Below are 16,694 nucleotides of genomic sequence, written 5' to 3' on the forward strand. Positions count from 1 at the left end.
AATTGATTTTTAAATAGCATTCATGATGAGACTTATCCTTAAAAGCCCAGATAATTCTATTTCCAAAGGCCAGTTCGGGTTACAATGGGCTACATAAAAGCATTTGTGCAAGCAGTGAGCTAGCTTTTTATATCAAGACAATGAGGTTGATTCATAAGCTCGACCCATGTTTTCTGGATGTTTCCAGCTTGCATTCTTTACTAAAATGTACTGTTATCACTAAAATGCATTGGGAAATAGTACTTTTAGAACAACAGGTCTCCAGAAACATGGTGCTCCTGATCCTACTCCTCACATGGCATCTCTGGACACCAGTGTATGTGTTTCAGTATATTCAATTATTCATCCTAATCCCATTCAGAGTCTGCTGCATAAGAGGCACTTAATAAATTATTGTAGAATAATTGATTGATCTTGCCATTGTATCTTTGATCACATAGTAGGCACTGGGGAACCGAATGGAAATAGAACCATCCCTACTTGCAAGAAGCTTACATTCTAATTGAGACACATTAGTGGAAAGTGAATATATGCAGAGTAGTTATAAAGAGAAATAATACAAATACAATCAAAACAGTTAGATTAAGGTAGTTGGGGAATGAGGACACTAGCAGTTGGGGGATCAGAAAAGATTTTATTCCTACTTACCATTATTTATACCTATGCTGTCTGATTGCTAAAATCCTTCCCATCCTGGCAGGTTGGGTTAAATTTGTATGTGGGCAGGAGTTCTGAGTATGGAGTCAGATGACCCAGGTTTATTATTTACTAACTCTTGGACTTTTGGCGAATCACTTATCATCTCTGGACCTCAGTTTCCTCAACTATAAAATGAGTGGATTGGACTCCAAGATCTTGATGGTCTCTTGATCCCTAAATCTAAGATCCTATTATCTCCCTAATGTTTCTCTCCCTGACTTATTGATTGCAATTACCTTGCCTTATTAGCAATATGACTAAGGGTAAATCACTTAAAATGCAGATAATACTAGCACCTAAAGCAATAATTGTTGGGAAGGGTCAAATGAGATAGCTATAAAGTGCATTAGCAACCTCAATGCTAATTATCATTGCTATTGTTTTATTTTTGTTATTAGAAATGCTAATTATTGTTTTATTTTCATTATTATTAGAAATGCTTATTATCATTATTGTTGTTTTATTTTAGTCATTATGTCTCTGCTTTAACTCTCTATTCTTAACATATGGTCTTGTGTGTAGAAGGAGCTTAATTTATGTTTGTTGAATTACATATATTAAAGTAGGACTGGATATCATGTGGAGGATGTGAAAAGGATAGGATCCGTGTCATCCAAATACTAACAACACATAATAGCCACTGTGTAGAGCATAGTAGAGTTCTGGGTTTAAGGAACATAGCAGCACTCAGACATCTGTATAGATGTTGAACAAACATAACTACTTTGTATTTAACATAAACAAAGGGTAAATTATTTTGTGGGTATCTAGGGGATGAGAAAATTGTGATTTTTGACTAGGCAATCAACTATTCAATAAATGGGCATTTATTTAGTGTCAACTATGTGCCAGGCACTGGGATACAATGAAAAAATGAAATAGTCTCCTCCCGAAAAGAATTTATATCCTGTTAAAGGAAATGATGTGCATATTTAAGTATATGCCTCCAAAAAAAATACAATATAGTTTTGAGAGGAGAGTGACCAGGGATCTTGGGAAGATTAGGAAAGCCTTCAAATAGAAGGAAAAGCAAGCTCTAAGAATTCTGAGAGGGACTGGTGAGGAAGGTGTGAGAGTGTGAGAGCTGATCTCAAAGTACCAGATAGAGTTTTATTTTTATCTATCTCCTCAACCTTAGCATGGTGCTATACTCCTAGTAAGCAGTTTTAAAATGTTTGTTGAGTTAATTAGGCAGGAATGAATCTGGTAAAAACCAGTGTATCTTTCCTAGTTAGCCAGAAAATAGCCTAGTTATAGCCAGCCTACTTGTAAGAAGTAGGAATCCAGAAACTATTTGAATGAAAGAAGCAAAAGGAAGTATATTCCACTCACACGTTGCATAACTTAACATAGTACCTAGTATTTAGTAGATGTTTAATAAGTGCTTATTGATTGTGGTCATCTAAAATAAAACTCGGGAGGAGATAGAGGAGACTATTGGAACTGTCAGGGTGGTCTTGTGCGGAGTGCTGGGGATACAAAGAAACAATGAAAGAGAGTCAATAAATAACTATGTACAGACAAGCTATTTATAGGAAATATATATATATATATTTATAGAAAATATAAATACATATATATAAATATATATATATGTATATATATATATATATATATATATATATATATATAGGAGCAAAACAAACATTTATTAAGCACCTGCTATATTAAAGGCATTGTGCTAAATTCTTTACAAATATTGTCTTATATGATCCTCACAACAGTCCTAGAAGGGAGGAACTATTATTATCTCCATCTTACAGATGAAGGAACTGAGACAAAGTTTAAGGGGTAGTTCCAGAGCAGAGGCAGCCCACCACAAGAGAAGAAAGGTTTTTAAAATCAAGGAAGTTCCACGTATCACAAGAGAAGAAAGGTTTTTAAAATCAAGGAAGTTCCACGTATCATCATTATCAGATCACTGATAAGGTCTCAGTGTCCATTGATGTGAGCACTAAGGAGATGGAAGAGTGATATGCACAGAAATAGCAGTGTTGGAAAGGACCTTAGGGGCCATTTATGTTTTGAAGCATTAAGCTATTTTCTAAGAGTAGATTGGTTCCATAAAACCTTCCTAGAGTGTCTCAACTTGCCACTATTCAAAAGTAACCCTGAGTTCTCAAAAATTCTGCCAATAGAATACAAGCCTTCACAGAACCTATCAAGCCATGAAGGATTTCAAATTGATGTCCCAAATTTTGCCTTATTTTTTTTAAAACAGAACCTACAACCCTATTTTTTAACTTTTAAGTTCCTTAATTTGGGGTTGCTTCCTCACAAGAAGGGAGATCTCCTTGGTGTGATGCAGTATGTATTTAGCAAAACAAGTACTGTTTGTTTGAGCCTGCGGCTAAGTAATTCAAACAGTCTCTTTAGGATCTGAGTCACAAGTGCCTGAAAAGTCTCTCAATCCCTTCAATTTTTGGTAGTTTTATATCCAGGCACGATTCTTCAGTTCTATCCTTTGCCACAGAGAAGACCAGCTTTTGGATTTCTGCCCATGGATGACATAGTGCCCATTACTTTCAGAAATAGAAATCCTTAAGGATTCAATCTGAAGCATTTATTATGTATTAAATATTACCAAAATGTTATTAATTTTGACATCATAATTAAAATTGTAATATTAATGTTAATTTTAAACATAATATCCAAATAATCAAGATTGTTGTGCTGCTCAAGTATAAATGTATAATTGACCAACAAGAGGCTTTAATTGAATATGCATCAATCAGTCAAGAAGTAATATATTAAATTATTATTAAAAGGAAAGTATGTTTACAAAAAGAAAAATATAATCCTTTTTTTGTTCTTGTTATCTGGAAGTAAGTAGCTTGCTGTAGTTGTTAATTTATTTGTCATTAATAGAAACCTATAAGAGAAAGCTGACAAATGTATAAAATTTTTGATGAAATTATAGTTGATCATGTTTGTATCTAAGTCATTGTTATAAAATAGAGTTGCATGCATTTAAATTTATGGCTGTAAATTTGCAACTGAAATTTATTTTTCTTGATTGTCATCCATGACTCCTAATTGACAAATCACAACACCACTCGTGTTTATGTTAAAAAAAATACCTTTATATTCATATCTCTTTTAATTTTCAAAACAACTCTGAGAGGAAGGCAGAAATTATCCTTGTTTTATAAATAAGATAGCTGAGGCAATAAGAGATCGTCATTTATCTTAATGTATATAATAATTTAGTGATCCAGAACTTATATCTGCAGACTTTCTGCATCACTTTCTGCCCAATTTACAAGAGATCATCAATCAATTAATTAAGAAGTAATTTATTGAACATCTATTAAGTGCCAGATACTAGTGATACAAAAACAAAAAAGAAATAGTTCCTACCTTTAAAGAACTTATCTCCTATCAAAGGAGATTAGTGTCAAAATAATTGACAAAAGGTATAGATTCTTTATTTGTACTCATCACATCTTGCCTTATATTATATTCTTTTCTGCACATCTTATTTTTTCCTCTCACTCCTCTACCAATAAGAGCAATGAGTGGAACATTTCATCTTGGTAACCCCTAGACCTTATACATAATAGGTGTTTAATTAATGTTTGCTAAATGTTGGGATTATAATCATACCCACTTCCCAGGGCTGTTGTGAGAATCAAACAGGATAATGGATGTAAAGCATTTTGCCAACCAAAATATAGTGAATTATATAAAAGCAGAATATGTTCTTATAGAATGCTTTTAACTTGAGCCATCAGAGACTTTAGAATCTGTATCTAGTGAGGGACATTAGCTTTATCCTTTGAAATATGGAAAAAGTGAGACGCATAAAAAATTTTATTAGAGTCACTGTTTTCAGTTAGCCTATTCATGGGCTTCTCTTCCCAGTTTTATCTTATTGCAGTTGTATAGGTATGTCTGTTACCTTTCAAGTAACTGCTCTGTAAAGTCATTATCTGGAAAGTCAAATTTATGATTAAGCCTTGGCTAGTGCAAGAACATCATTGTTTATACTCAACTACTACTGTCTACTTACAAGAGCTGAGAGGGAAAAATGAAAAAACTTCAAAAGCAGACATGCTTCCCAGGAGCTATTTGGAAAGCTTTCATAGGCTTTAATTTTGGAGGCATTCAATAACAAAATGGAACCCAGCCCTTCAGAGCAGCTGCAGGAATTCCCTACAGGAGAGAATCCAAAATGGCAGCCGCTTCCTTCTGGTAAAAAGCCAACAGGTCCTACAAAACCCTTTTTGTTTGGCCTGGGGACTTTTATTAATGTGGCTAGTGATAATATTAGTCTCTAAATTTACCTTAAAGTGCTCAGAGTAGCACTTTGTCTGATTCCTCCTAGAAAGACTAAATTCCAATGATTCCCTAACCCTCCAAGATGAAATACAAAATGCTGTTTGGTGTTCAAAGCCCTTCATCATCCACTCCCCCAACACATGTGCCCTCCAGCCTACTTATACCTTAAACGCCATCATGAACTCTTTATTTTTTTATTAGAGCTTTTTATTTTCAAAACACATGATATGCATGGATAATTTTTCAACATTGATCCTTGCAAAACCTTGTGTTCCAAATTTTCCTTCTTTTCCCCTTACTCCCTCCTCTAGATGGTAAGTAATATATGTTAAAAATATAATTAAATCCAATATATGTACACACATTTATACAATTACCATGCTGCACAAGAAAAATCAGACCAAACAGGAAAAAAATGAGAAAAAATAAAATGCAAGCAAACAACAACAAAAAGAGTAAAAATGCTATGTTGTGATCCACCCTCAGTTCCCACAGTCCTCTCTCTGGGTGTAGAGGGCTTTCTCCGGGTGTAGAGGGCTCTCTCCAGCACAAGATCATTGGAACCATCCTGAACTTTTTAATCTAGCAACATTGACCTGCTTGCTGTTCCATGAACAAGATACTCCATTTCTCAGCTCTAGGTATTTCCTCTGATTTGTCCCGGACCTGAACACTCTCCCTCTTTGTTTTCCCTTCCTGCCTTCTCTGACTTCCTTCATGTCCAACTGAAATCCCATCTTCTACAGGATACCTTTCCCAACCTCTCTGAATTCTACTGCTTTCCTTCTCTATTTATTTCCTACTCATCTTGTACGCAACTTGTTTGTATGTATGTGTTTGCTTGTTGTATCTTTCCCATTAGATTGTAAACTCCTCAAAGGCAGAGACTGACTTTTGATTCTTTTTTTTATATTCTATGGTTAGTACCTTGTAAGCACACAATAAATGTTTTTTTTTTTTTTTACTAACTGACTGAAATCATGGCTCTGTTACTTATTTACATGACTGAACAAGTCATTTACTATCTCTGTTTTCTCATTAATAAAGTGGGAGTATTGGACTCAAATCTCTCTACGAGTTCTTTTCCAACTCTGAATCTGTGAACCCAAAATCACATACCCAAAACTCAAATTTTTTCCTTTTCCCAAAAACTTCTCATCCTTCTATTTCAGTGGTAAAAATTTTCATTCAGTTTCCCTTTTTGGCATTGTTTTTATGGATTATTCTCTGTTTTTTTCTTTGTACCCACAAGACCTAGCAGAATTTTTGATATATAGCATGTGCTTAATAAAGGCTTGTTGCATTGGACTGTTATCTTTTTCTCACTGTTTTTAATTGTTTAAGGGAGTTAATATGGTGCAGTGGAATAGGTGATGAACTTGGACCTTAGTTCAAATCCCCTTATTCCTTGTATGACTTTGGACTAGTGATAACAAATCTGGATCTCATTTTCATCAATTATGAAATGGAGAGATTGGACTACAGGATCTCTAAGGTTCCTTCCACTCCTCTGAAGTCATAGTTCTATGAATCAGGTTGTTGACACACTTGGAGTCTGTCTAGAAAAATCTGACTTTAAACACTGCTTCCAAGCTTTCCTAGCTTTGTGAACCCTCAGCCCCAATTTCCTCATCTGTAAAGTGAGGATAATAATCATATCCACCTCCCAAGTCTGTTGGAGATTCAAACAGGATAATGGACCTAAAGCATTTTGACAACCATCAAGAACTATGTAAATATTAGCTATTGTTATTGATTCCATCTCTGGAATATCTCTTACACCTGTCCTGACCTTTCCACTCCACTCCCACACCCAGTCTAGGTTCTCATTACGACTTTACTAGACTATTTGTCTAAGTCCTTATTATGATCTTACTAGACTATTTTATTTTTTTATAAATTCATTTACATTTTTTGTTAAACATGTCAAAAGTATATGTTAAATCCAATATGTGTGTGTGTGTGTGTGTGTGTATATATATATATATATATTTATGCAATTATTATGCCGCACAAGGAAAATCAGATCAAAAAGGGAAAAAATGAGAAAGAAAACAGAATTTAAGTAAACAACAGAGTAAAAATTCTATATTGTTAGAATATTTTTAATATACTAACAAACTTTTCCCACCTCTCCATCTTCTCACATAATATTTTCTTTCCTTCCCAGTCTATCCTTCACAATAGATCTTGCTTATACATAGATCCGCTCATTTTCTTCCTTCATCAAAAATCTTTAATACCTCCTCTTATCTGTTGAATCTTCAAGTCTTAGTAATTAAGCTTCAAGTCTTTCCATAACCTATTTTTTAGTCTTACATAACAATAAAGGTATCTAGGTGGCACAGTTCATAGAATGCCAGTTCTGATGTAAAGAAGATTCATCTTCCTGAATTCAAATCTGGCCATACACACTTCCTAGCTGTGTGACCCTGAACTAGTCACTTGACCCTGTTTGCCCTCAGTTTTGCCAACTATAAAATGAGCTGGAGAAAAAAAATGGCAAACCATTTCAGTATCTTTGCCAAAAAAAAAATCCCCAAATAATGGTACAAAGAGTCAGATATAACTGAAAAATGATTTAAAAAACCAAACACAATAATTTAGACTCATAGTGTTATAATAATCATATAATAAAGTATTATAATTACATGTGATTATGAGAATAGTGATAATAACTAGCATTTGTATAGAGTTTTAAAATTTGCAAAGCACTTAACAAATATATTTATGTTATTTGGTATTTTATATTATTCCCATCTATACATTCTACGGTACAATCAAAATGGATGATTTTCTCCTTAATTGTCCTTTGGGTCCCTGTTCCTGTGTCTCTGTTCTTAATTCTTCCTATATTTGTGAATATTTTTTTCAGAATCTAAGGTAGGGTGAGAAGCATTTCCAACATATACTCAACTTCTTCCAAAAAACTCATGCCAGAAGTAACAGATTGAGTAGGAAACCAAAAAAAAAAAAAAAAAAAAAAAAAAAATATGTCTTTCATGCTTAACCTTTTAGTGAAAGCCAGCAAAGCTGATATTTAAAACAAAAGACTGAAGCATAAGTTCAAACCACTACTAGCCCATCTTCTTGTATTCCTGAGGCATCCTTGTGCCAGACAGCCAAGAGTATATATGTTTGGGGTAGAATTTGAAGAGAATACTTTTCAGTATTCAACTTAATTGATGTTAATTTACTTCATCAATTTAATTCGACTTAAAGATGAAAATGATTTTGCTTCCATTTTAAAAGAGTATGTAACAGAGTTTAGGTTGGAATCATAAAGATATTTTTTTAGAATTTTTTTTTTTTTTACTTTGTGAAATAGTCACTTGGAGTCAGGAAGATTGGGTTCAAATTCCACCACCTGAAATACTGAAAAGCTGTGAGACTCAGGGCAAATTATTTAATCTCTCTAAGCTTCCATTTATTTATTAGTAAAAGAGAAATAATAATAGCACTTTTAAGAATTTTTTAAGACTCAACCAGCTATGCCCAGCAAAAGAACTCTGGGAGATGACTAAGAACCATTACATTGAATTCCCGATCCCTATATTTTTGCCCGCCTGCATTTTGGATTTTCTTCACAGGCTAATTGTACAATATTTCAGAGTCCGATTATTTTTGTACAGCAAAATAACAGTTTGGTCATGTATACTTATTGTGTATCTAATTTATATTTTAATGTATTTAACATCTACTGGTCATCCTGCCATCTAGGGGAGGGGGTGGGGGGTAAGAGGTGAAAAATTGGAACAAGAGGTTTGGCAATTGTTAATGCTGTAAAGTTACCCATACATATAACCTATAAATAAAAGGCTATTAAAAAGTTTTGGTATATGAATGTAATGGAATCCATGATATTGTTCTATAAGAAATGATGAGTAGGAAGATTTCAGAAAAACCTGGAAAGATTTAACATGAATTGTTGCAAAGTAAAATGAGCACAACATTATACACAGTTACAGCAGCATTCTATGATGATTGTATGATTTATTTTGTATTTAATTTATACTTTAACATATTTAACATCTATTGGTCATCCTGCCATCTTAGGGGAGGGGGTGGGGGGAAGGAGGAGAAAAATTGGAACAAAAGGTTTGGCAATTGTCAATGCTGTAAAATTACCCATACATATAACTTGTAAATAAAAAGCTATTAAATTTTTTTTAAAAATTAAAAAATTAAAAAAAAAAGAATTTTATAAGACTCACATGAGATAACATATGTAAAGTACTTTGCAACCTAAAATTCTGTGTAATTGTGAAGTTATTATCCTTCTCCCCTTTCATAGCTGTTGAATTCCTATCCATCCTTTAAAGCCTATCCTAAACTACCTGCTTTGGATCTTATAGGATACTTTTTATCTCATATGAAATTATATTATGTCTTATTTGTATGCTAACATTAGTTAGCAATTACAGTTATTATCTGTAACCATAGATACAGCAGAGTCTTTAGCCACTTCTAGCTATTTGACTTTGAGCAAATCCCTTAATCTCTCTCAACCTCAGTTTCCTCATCTGTAAAATGGGGACAATAATAACATTTACTTCCCAGGGTTGTGAGAATCAAATGAAATAATATCTGTAAAGTACTTTAAAGACTTTAAAATAAGTCAGCGCAAATTTGAACTATTCATGCTTAAATATTATGCTAAGACTTTTGAGACACTCTATATTAAATATTCATTGTTGTTATTGCGGCTATTGTTCTTAAGCTTCCTGAGGACAGGATCTAAATCTTTTCTCTCTCCTAGTGCAGTGGTCTATACTTAAGTCACTTAATACTTGTCAAATTAAATTATTGGAATTAAATTGATCCTTTCTGGGTAGTCATTGCTTTTTCAGGAGGGTATTGTAGGTTATTGATGTTAGTTTTCAGGAACCAATGGAATCTCTATTATCTTCACACATGGTGCTCCATTCTTATTTCTGTGATTTTACCCTGGAAGTCCCCCATGCCTAGAATGTACAACTAGCCTCCTCCCCAGTCTCATAAAATCCCTGTCTTCCTAACACAGTTGAAATTCCAGGTTCTACTTGAAGCTATTTCTGATTTCCCCCTGTTCAACAACCAGTTGAGCTTCCTAATTATATTTGATTTAACTACTTTCTAGCTGGTTTGTATTTATTCTGTGTATATATATATATATATATATATATATATATATATATATATATATATGTGTGTGTGTGTGTGTGTGTGTGTTGACACATGTACATGTATACATACATTCATGTACACATACACAAAAGTATATATACATTATATAAATATATGTATCTATTTGTATTGAAAGCACTTGGAACAATGATTTGACACATACATGAAGCTATTTCTGATTTCCCCCTGCTCAACAGTTGAGCTTCCTAATTATATTTGATTTAATTACTTTCTAGCTGGTTTGTATTTAATCTGTACATATACACATACATGCCCACGTGTACATACATTCATATACATATACAGGTGTATATATACATATATACATTATATAAAAATATATGTATCTATTTGTATTGAAACACTTGGAACAATGATTGACACATACATGAAGTTATTTCTGATTTTCCCCCTGATCAACAGCCAGTTCCCTTTTTCCTAATTATATTTGATTTAACTACTTTCTAGCTGGCTTGTATTTATTCTGCATATATACATATATATGTACATAAATACATGCATTCATGTATACGTACACACATGTATATATGCATGTATACATATATGTATATATTTGTATTGAAAGCACTTGGAATATGATCAACACATACATGAAGTTATTTCTGATTTCCCTCTTTCCTAATTATATTTGATTTAACTACTTTCTAGCTGGTTTGTATTTATTCTGCACATATACACATACATGCACATAAATACATGGATTCATGTACATACATACTGCATTTATGTACCGTGTACACATTATAAATACATGCATGTGACTATTGAAAGCACTTGATATATATAGATAAATATATATAGAGAGATAGATAAATGCTTATAGATTAAGGCTAATTGTTATTGAAAGACATCAAACAGCCCCCACAGCAACTCTGTATCCCCTCTAAGTTACTGTATAAAATTTCAGGAAGAATAGACAACGGGGCATCTTTCCAACTTCTGTAAGGGTCTATAACAGATTTTTAAAAGTCCATCCCACTATAAAATAAGGAGGTTCCAAGTTCCTAATCTTAGTGGGGCTGTTGTGGGGAATTAAGTAGGAAATTGGTATTCTGAGCTCAATATTTATGCAACATTTTTTTCATTCTTTCTTTTCAGACTTCCCCTCTACCTGGCTTCCCTCTTCATCAGCCTTCTTTTCCTGTTGGTAAATTTAACCTGTGCAGTGCTTGTGAAAACAGAAAATTGGGAGAGAAAGGTCATCGTTTCAGTGCGAGTGGCCATTAATGACACCCTCTTTGTTCTCTGCGCCATCTCACTTTCCATCTGCCTCTACAAGATTTCCAAGATGTCCTTAGCCAATATATACTTGGAATCTAAGGTAGGGTGGGAAGCATTTCCAGCACGTACTCAACTCCTTCCAAAAAGCTCATGCCAGAAGGAGCAGATTGAGCGGGAAACAGAAAATACCAGAATGTCTCTCACGCCTAACCTTTTGGTGAAAGCCAGTAAAGCTGTTGTTTAAAACAAAAGACTGAGGCATAAGTTCAAACCACTAATAGCCCATCCTCTTGTATTCCTGGGGCATCCTTGTGCCAGACAGCCAAGAATATATTAACCAGCATTCAGGGTAGAGTTTGAAGAGAATACTTTATCAACTTAAAGATGGAAAATGATTTTTCCTCTATTTGAAAAGAGTATGTGATAGAATATTTCTTGGAGTACATGGGCTCCCATCTTGCCTGTGACTCTGAATTAGCCGTATGGTCCTGTATAAATCTCTTTGCTGTCCCTGGGGCCAATCATCTGCCAGGAGGAATCTGCTAAATTAAAGGCAGATTTTGATCTGTGTTGAGTGGAGTACTTCCCCCACGGGTAGTTCCTACAGTTAAAAATCACACATTCTTCTTATATTCTCATATTTACAATTTTTAAAAGACACTGGGGATTTTTTGAAGGTTACTTGGTGAGTCAGGGGGAACTCAGGGTGATCTAGTTTCCAAGGCCATATTTTTTCCCCTTGATCTGCAGATGACTAGAGCCTTATTGCTCCTTAGGGACAAGTGCCCACAGAATTGCCCTTCTGCTTGCCTTTTTAGCCACATGGTGATTTCTTTTTACAGAGAAAAAACTAGAATTAAAGGTCGAGAGGAAGTTATAAACCAAATCCATTCTCTACTACTCTCTTCCACCCTAGAAACATCAATCCTTGCCACTTTGGATACTTAGGAGAAAATAAAATAAGCGTATTTGAGACCATAGGACTAAATTTGCCTAAACAGCTGGTGTAGTTTTTTTCACAAAGCAGATTGCTGAGCAAAGGAGTGTTGTGTAACTTTTGGCAGGACAGAATATTGACATCAGAGCAGGAGAGTCGGGCCTCTGCTCCCTTGTCTACTAGTGATTTGCTGAGTGCCCTTAAAACCCATTTGTTTAATCTCTTTATTCTGAAGACAGGGGCCAGGTGATGGGAGTTTGCATGGGCCAATCTGCCATGCTCAGAAAGCAACCAATCATGACAAATTGAGGGATAGCTGCCAAGGAGGGCCTAGGGGAAAGATTCCTTAAAAATCCAAATCCTTGCCACCAAGCACCATTTTGTTTGCCGACATTACCTTGGAGAATTGAACCTTACAGACAGTGTGCTAGGGCAACTTTTCATTTACATGCTTTGCAAGGAAATGTCAAACTTGATTTTGTCTGAATTCCCTTGAACATAATCTCTCCTCTACATGAGACAGTTGGGGATTTTAAAAACAGGGAGAGGGAATTTAACAGGAAGGATTAAATTGTAGCTTTCTACTGAAGCACTATTCAGACCTCCCACAGGGAAAATAATAAGCATAATTAACAGCCATTGAAACAATTTAATAATACCTTGGATTTATTTGATAACTCCTTCCTGGAAAAAAAAAATATCAAAGCAGTCTCCAGATGTTCAGGTACAACAGCTAATATCCTGTTTATCCCTTGATGTTCTGATTGGTTAGAAAAACTGACCATTTATTAAGTGGAGAATTTTCATAACTACTGACAAGTCCCGAGTCCAGCCAACAAGTATTTATTAAACACCAAATGTGTTACTGGTTCCAAAAATCCTCCAGCAACTGAGCTTTGTCCACAAAACCATCTCTTGCTGTGTGCTTAATCATCTCACTGGGAAAAGTGGCCAAAGCAAACAACAGACCTAGGGGAGTTGGCAGCTTCTGGGACTATTTACCACTGAACTGGCCAGCAGTGTGCAGGGAGAATTAAAACAAAGGTCCACATCACTGTAGTGGCCTACAGTGGGCCCTAAAACAGCATAGCATACCCATTTGGCTTGGACCGCATGGAAGTATTTCCAAACTAATATTGCTGCCATCTCCTATCCTAGGAGGAAAGAAAGTACAAGCAGGTTTGGGACTATATGACCAGATTCTTTAAACTGAATATACATGTACAGGGTTACTAATATCCAGAGGTGTCTGATAGAATTTCCAATAGGGCATTCAGATGGGGCAGTGACACAGCTAAGCAATGATGGTTGCAAAGAGGACTAAGGGATGGCAGTTGGCTGATGTAGCACTAGTCCTGCCAGGGAGTTGGATTGGACTAAAGCAATTTTCCATCTTTTCCAGGGCTCATCTGTGTGTCAAGTGACCACCATCGGGGTGACAGTTATCCTGCTTTATGCATCCAGAGCCTGTTACAACTTGTTCATATTATCCTTTTCTCACAATAAGAATGTCCATTCCTTTGATTACGACTGGTACAACGTATCAGACCAGGCAAGTGAGGAGCTCATCAACAAGGGATGTTTACCTGGGAGAATTTGCCAGGACCAAAAATGTTCAGATTTTTCAGTTTCTGGAGAACTAGCTCTCCTTATAAGAGATATGAGAGTACACTAGAGTAAAACACAGAATACTTCCAGTCTTGCTTGGGTCTGTATCCTCATTAGCCTTCTGACGTCGGGTGGGCAAATTATTTTACTTTTTTTTATTAAGGGCCTCAATATGCCACATATCGTAATAAGCCTTTATATGATTGTCACAAATAATCCTTTTCCTCCTAGAAAGTCAATAAGAATTAAATGATCAGACCGATGTGGCCAAAGCCTTTTCAAAGTATTTTGGAAATGTTAAAATGTTATTAAGAGTTAAAGTTTGTAATGACAAAAAGAATGAAAGAAAACTTACTCAGGTTTCAGAAAACACATGCCTGAAATTTTATGAAGTGTTCTGAGGTTTGGTCAAGGTGTTTTAAGGTTATTTAGAGGGTTGCAGAGTGAACAGAGAACTGCTTTGGTATTAGGAAGAACTGAGTTCAAATCCCACTTAAACAAAGCTTAGTAACTGTGGATAAATTATTTAATCTTGAAGTATTAGGCAATCCTCTGGACAGAGCTGCTGATCTTTATCAATAGAAAGAGTTTCCCTATCTGGATTCAATTCAATCCCATTTAATTAAATAAATATTGAATATTTCAATAAATATTAAATACTTACTCTGTGCTAGGCAGGGCAGTCAAGTGGTACAGTGGATAATACTGGATCTAGAATCAAGAAGACTCATTATCTTCCTAAGTTCATGTCTGAACTCTGACACTTCCTAGCTGTGTGACCCTGGGTAAGTCACTTAACCCTGCTTGCCTCAGTTTCCTTATCTGTCAAATGAGCTGGAAAAGGAAATGACAAATACTCCAATATTTTTGCCAAGAAAACCCCAAATGGGATTAGGAGGAGTTAGACAGGACTGAAAAACAACTGAACAGCAATGTGCTGGGCACTGTGCTAAGAAAAACAGCTCCTGCCCTTGAGAAACTTATAGTCAAACACAGAAAACAATGCTGGAAAGGACTTCCCCAAATAGATACAGTAAATCTGATCCTCCCCACATTATATACTCACAGCATTTGAAGAAATCTAGATTAAAAGATGACTGCTGAGATGTTTTTAGGCTTTGGAAAGGTCTTTTTTTTCACTGTATCCCTGTAATTTAGGCAATATCACTTGTATGATTCCCATTGTGCTGATGGGAAAACTGAGATCTATCTTGTATGACTAAACAGTAGAACAGAAAGTAGGACCTGCCTGGCTGTAGAAGCAGACCGGAGAATCTGAATCAGGCCAGTGACATGGATAGAAAATGAGTGGCTATAGAAAATAAATATTCAAAAAAATTTAAAATTAAAAAAAAGAAAATGAATATTTAAGCCACCCAGGATACTACATTAGAATGACTGATGCTTATTTCCTTGTGGCTCACTTAGCCTCCCCAATCTGAGTTATAGAAATTGTGCATCCTTTCTATCACTTGGACTTTCTTAATTCATTTGGAGATCACATGGTAAGAGAAACTATAGAAGCATTCTGTCTTTTGCAGACTCAGACCCTCTATAATCTCTGTCATTTCTTTTGCTGACAGAGAATATCTTTGTTTATGGAAAGGCCCAGAAGATGGAATGGTTGAGATTTTTTTTCTTTTTCTTTTTTTAGCTTTACTGTTGCCTTTTGTTTTTACATCACATTCATTTCTGAGAAGACAACTTCTTCCTCTTCTACCCAACCAGCCTTCCCATATAATAAAGATTTTTTTTATATAATCACATTTCAGCAAAACTGACATATATCGACTATGTCTGTCAACATGGGTAACATTCTATACCCATAGTTCCCTGTCTTTTCGAGAAAGGAAGGAGGTGAAGTGATTGATTTTAGTCAAGGGAAATCCTAAATTTAATTTCTTATTCTGGTTAGGTATCATTCAGTCTAAAATTCAATGAATAATGAGCTTATATTTAAGGGGCTTAGTTTGGCAATGGAAAGAGTGTTTGATCTTGAATTAGTAAGAACCTGGATTCAAATCCTGCTTCCATTGTTTACTGGCCAGAGGCAAACCATTTAATTTCTCTTGGTTGCAGCATCTTCATCTTCAAAGTGTGGAGAATAATTCCCTATAGAATCCTAAATAATAATAATAACTAGCATTGGTGTAGTATTTTTAGGTTTTCAAAGTATTTTATGTATGTTATTACATTTTATCTTCACCACCATGTTACAGATGAGGAAACTGAGATGAATAGGGCCATATAACTAGAAGTGTTTGAGACTAGAATTTGACTCAGAAAAATGAGTCTCCCAGACTCTAGATATTCTATCCACTGTATCACCTCACTGCCCTTTGTAAACTCTAAGACACCATATAAATGTCAACAGTTTATTTTTTTTTTGCAAAAATTTATTATTATAAGGAATCTTAGAAGTCATCTGGTCCAAATATTTTATGTTACATTTGAAGAAATTGAGGGCCTAAGACTAAAGAGCACTGTACTCTAAAGAGAAAAGGGAGCCTTTCATCTTCTCAGTAACAGAGACAATATTTTCCAGATTAGCAACTACTAATGGCACTAATTGCCTTTTCTTTTTTGTTCATTTTGAGAACCTGGAGCTCCCTGTAATCAATAAAATCACAGAGCCAGTCTCTGCTCTGTCCTTTTCTTTAAAGTAGGTTTATAGTCATCCTGTTTGTAAATGTAAAATAAACTTGGCGAATTGGACTAATGAAAACAGATGGAAATTCAAAGATAAAAACAGGGCTCACTT

General features: G+C 34.9%; 1 protein-coding gene across 1 annotated transcript in view; it reads left to right on the forward strand.

The window, feature by feature from the left end:
* GPR137B (G protein-coupled receptor 137B) overlaps positions 1 to 16,694 on the forward strand; it is an 88,425-nt gene that overhangs the window by 62,765 nt on the left and 8,966 nt on the right. The window contains exons 3-4 of the mRNA XM_003767808.4: positions 11,266 to 11,488; positions 13,728 to 13,877. Coding sequence (XP_003767856.1) covers positions 11,266 to 11,488; positions 13,728 to 13,877 — 373 coding nt within the window. The remainder of the gene's footprint in view (positions 1 to 11,265; positions 11,489 to 13,727; positions 13,878 to 16,694) is intronic.

This window comes from Sarcophilus harrisii, chromosome 4 (assembly GCF_902635505.1).
Source record: "Sarcophilus harrisii chromosome 4, mSarHar1.11, whole genome shotgun sequence".
Lineage (NCBI taxonomy): Eukaryota > Metazoa > Chordata > Mammalia > Dasyuromorphia > Dasyuridae > Sarcophilus > Sarcophilus harrisii.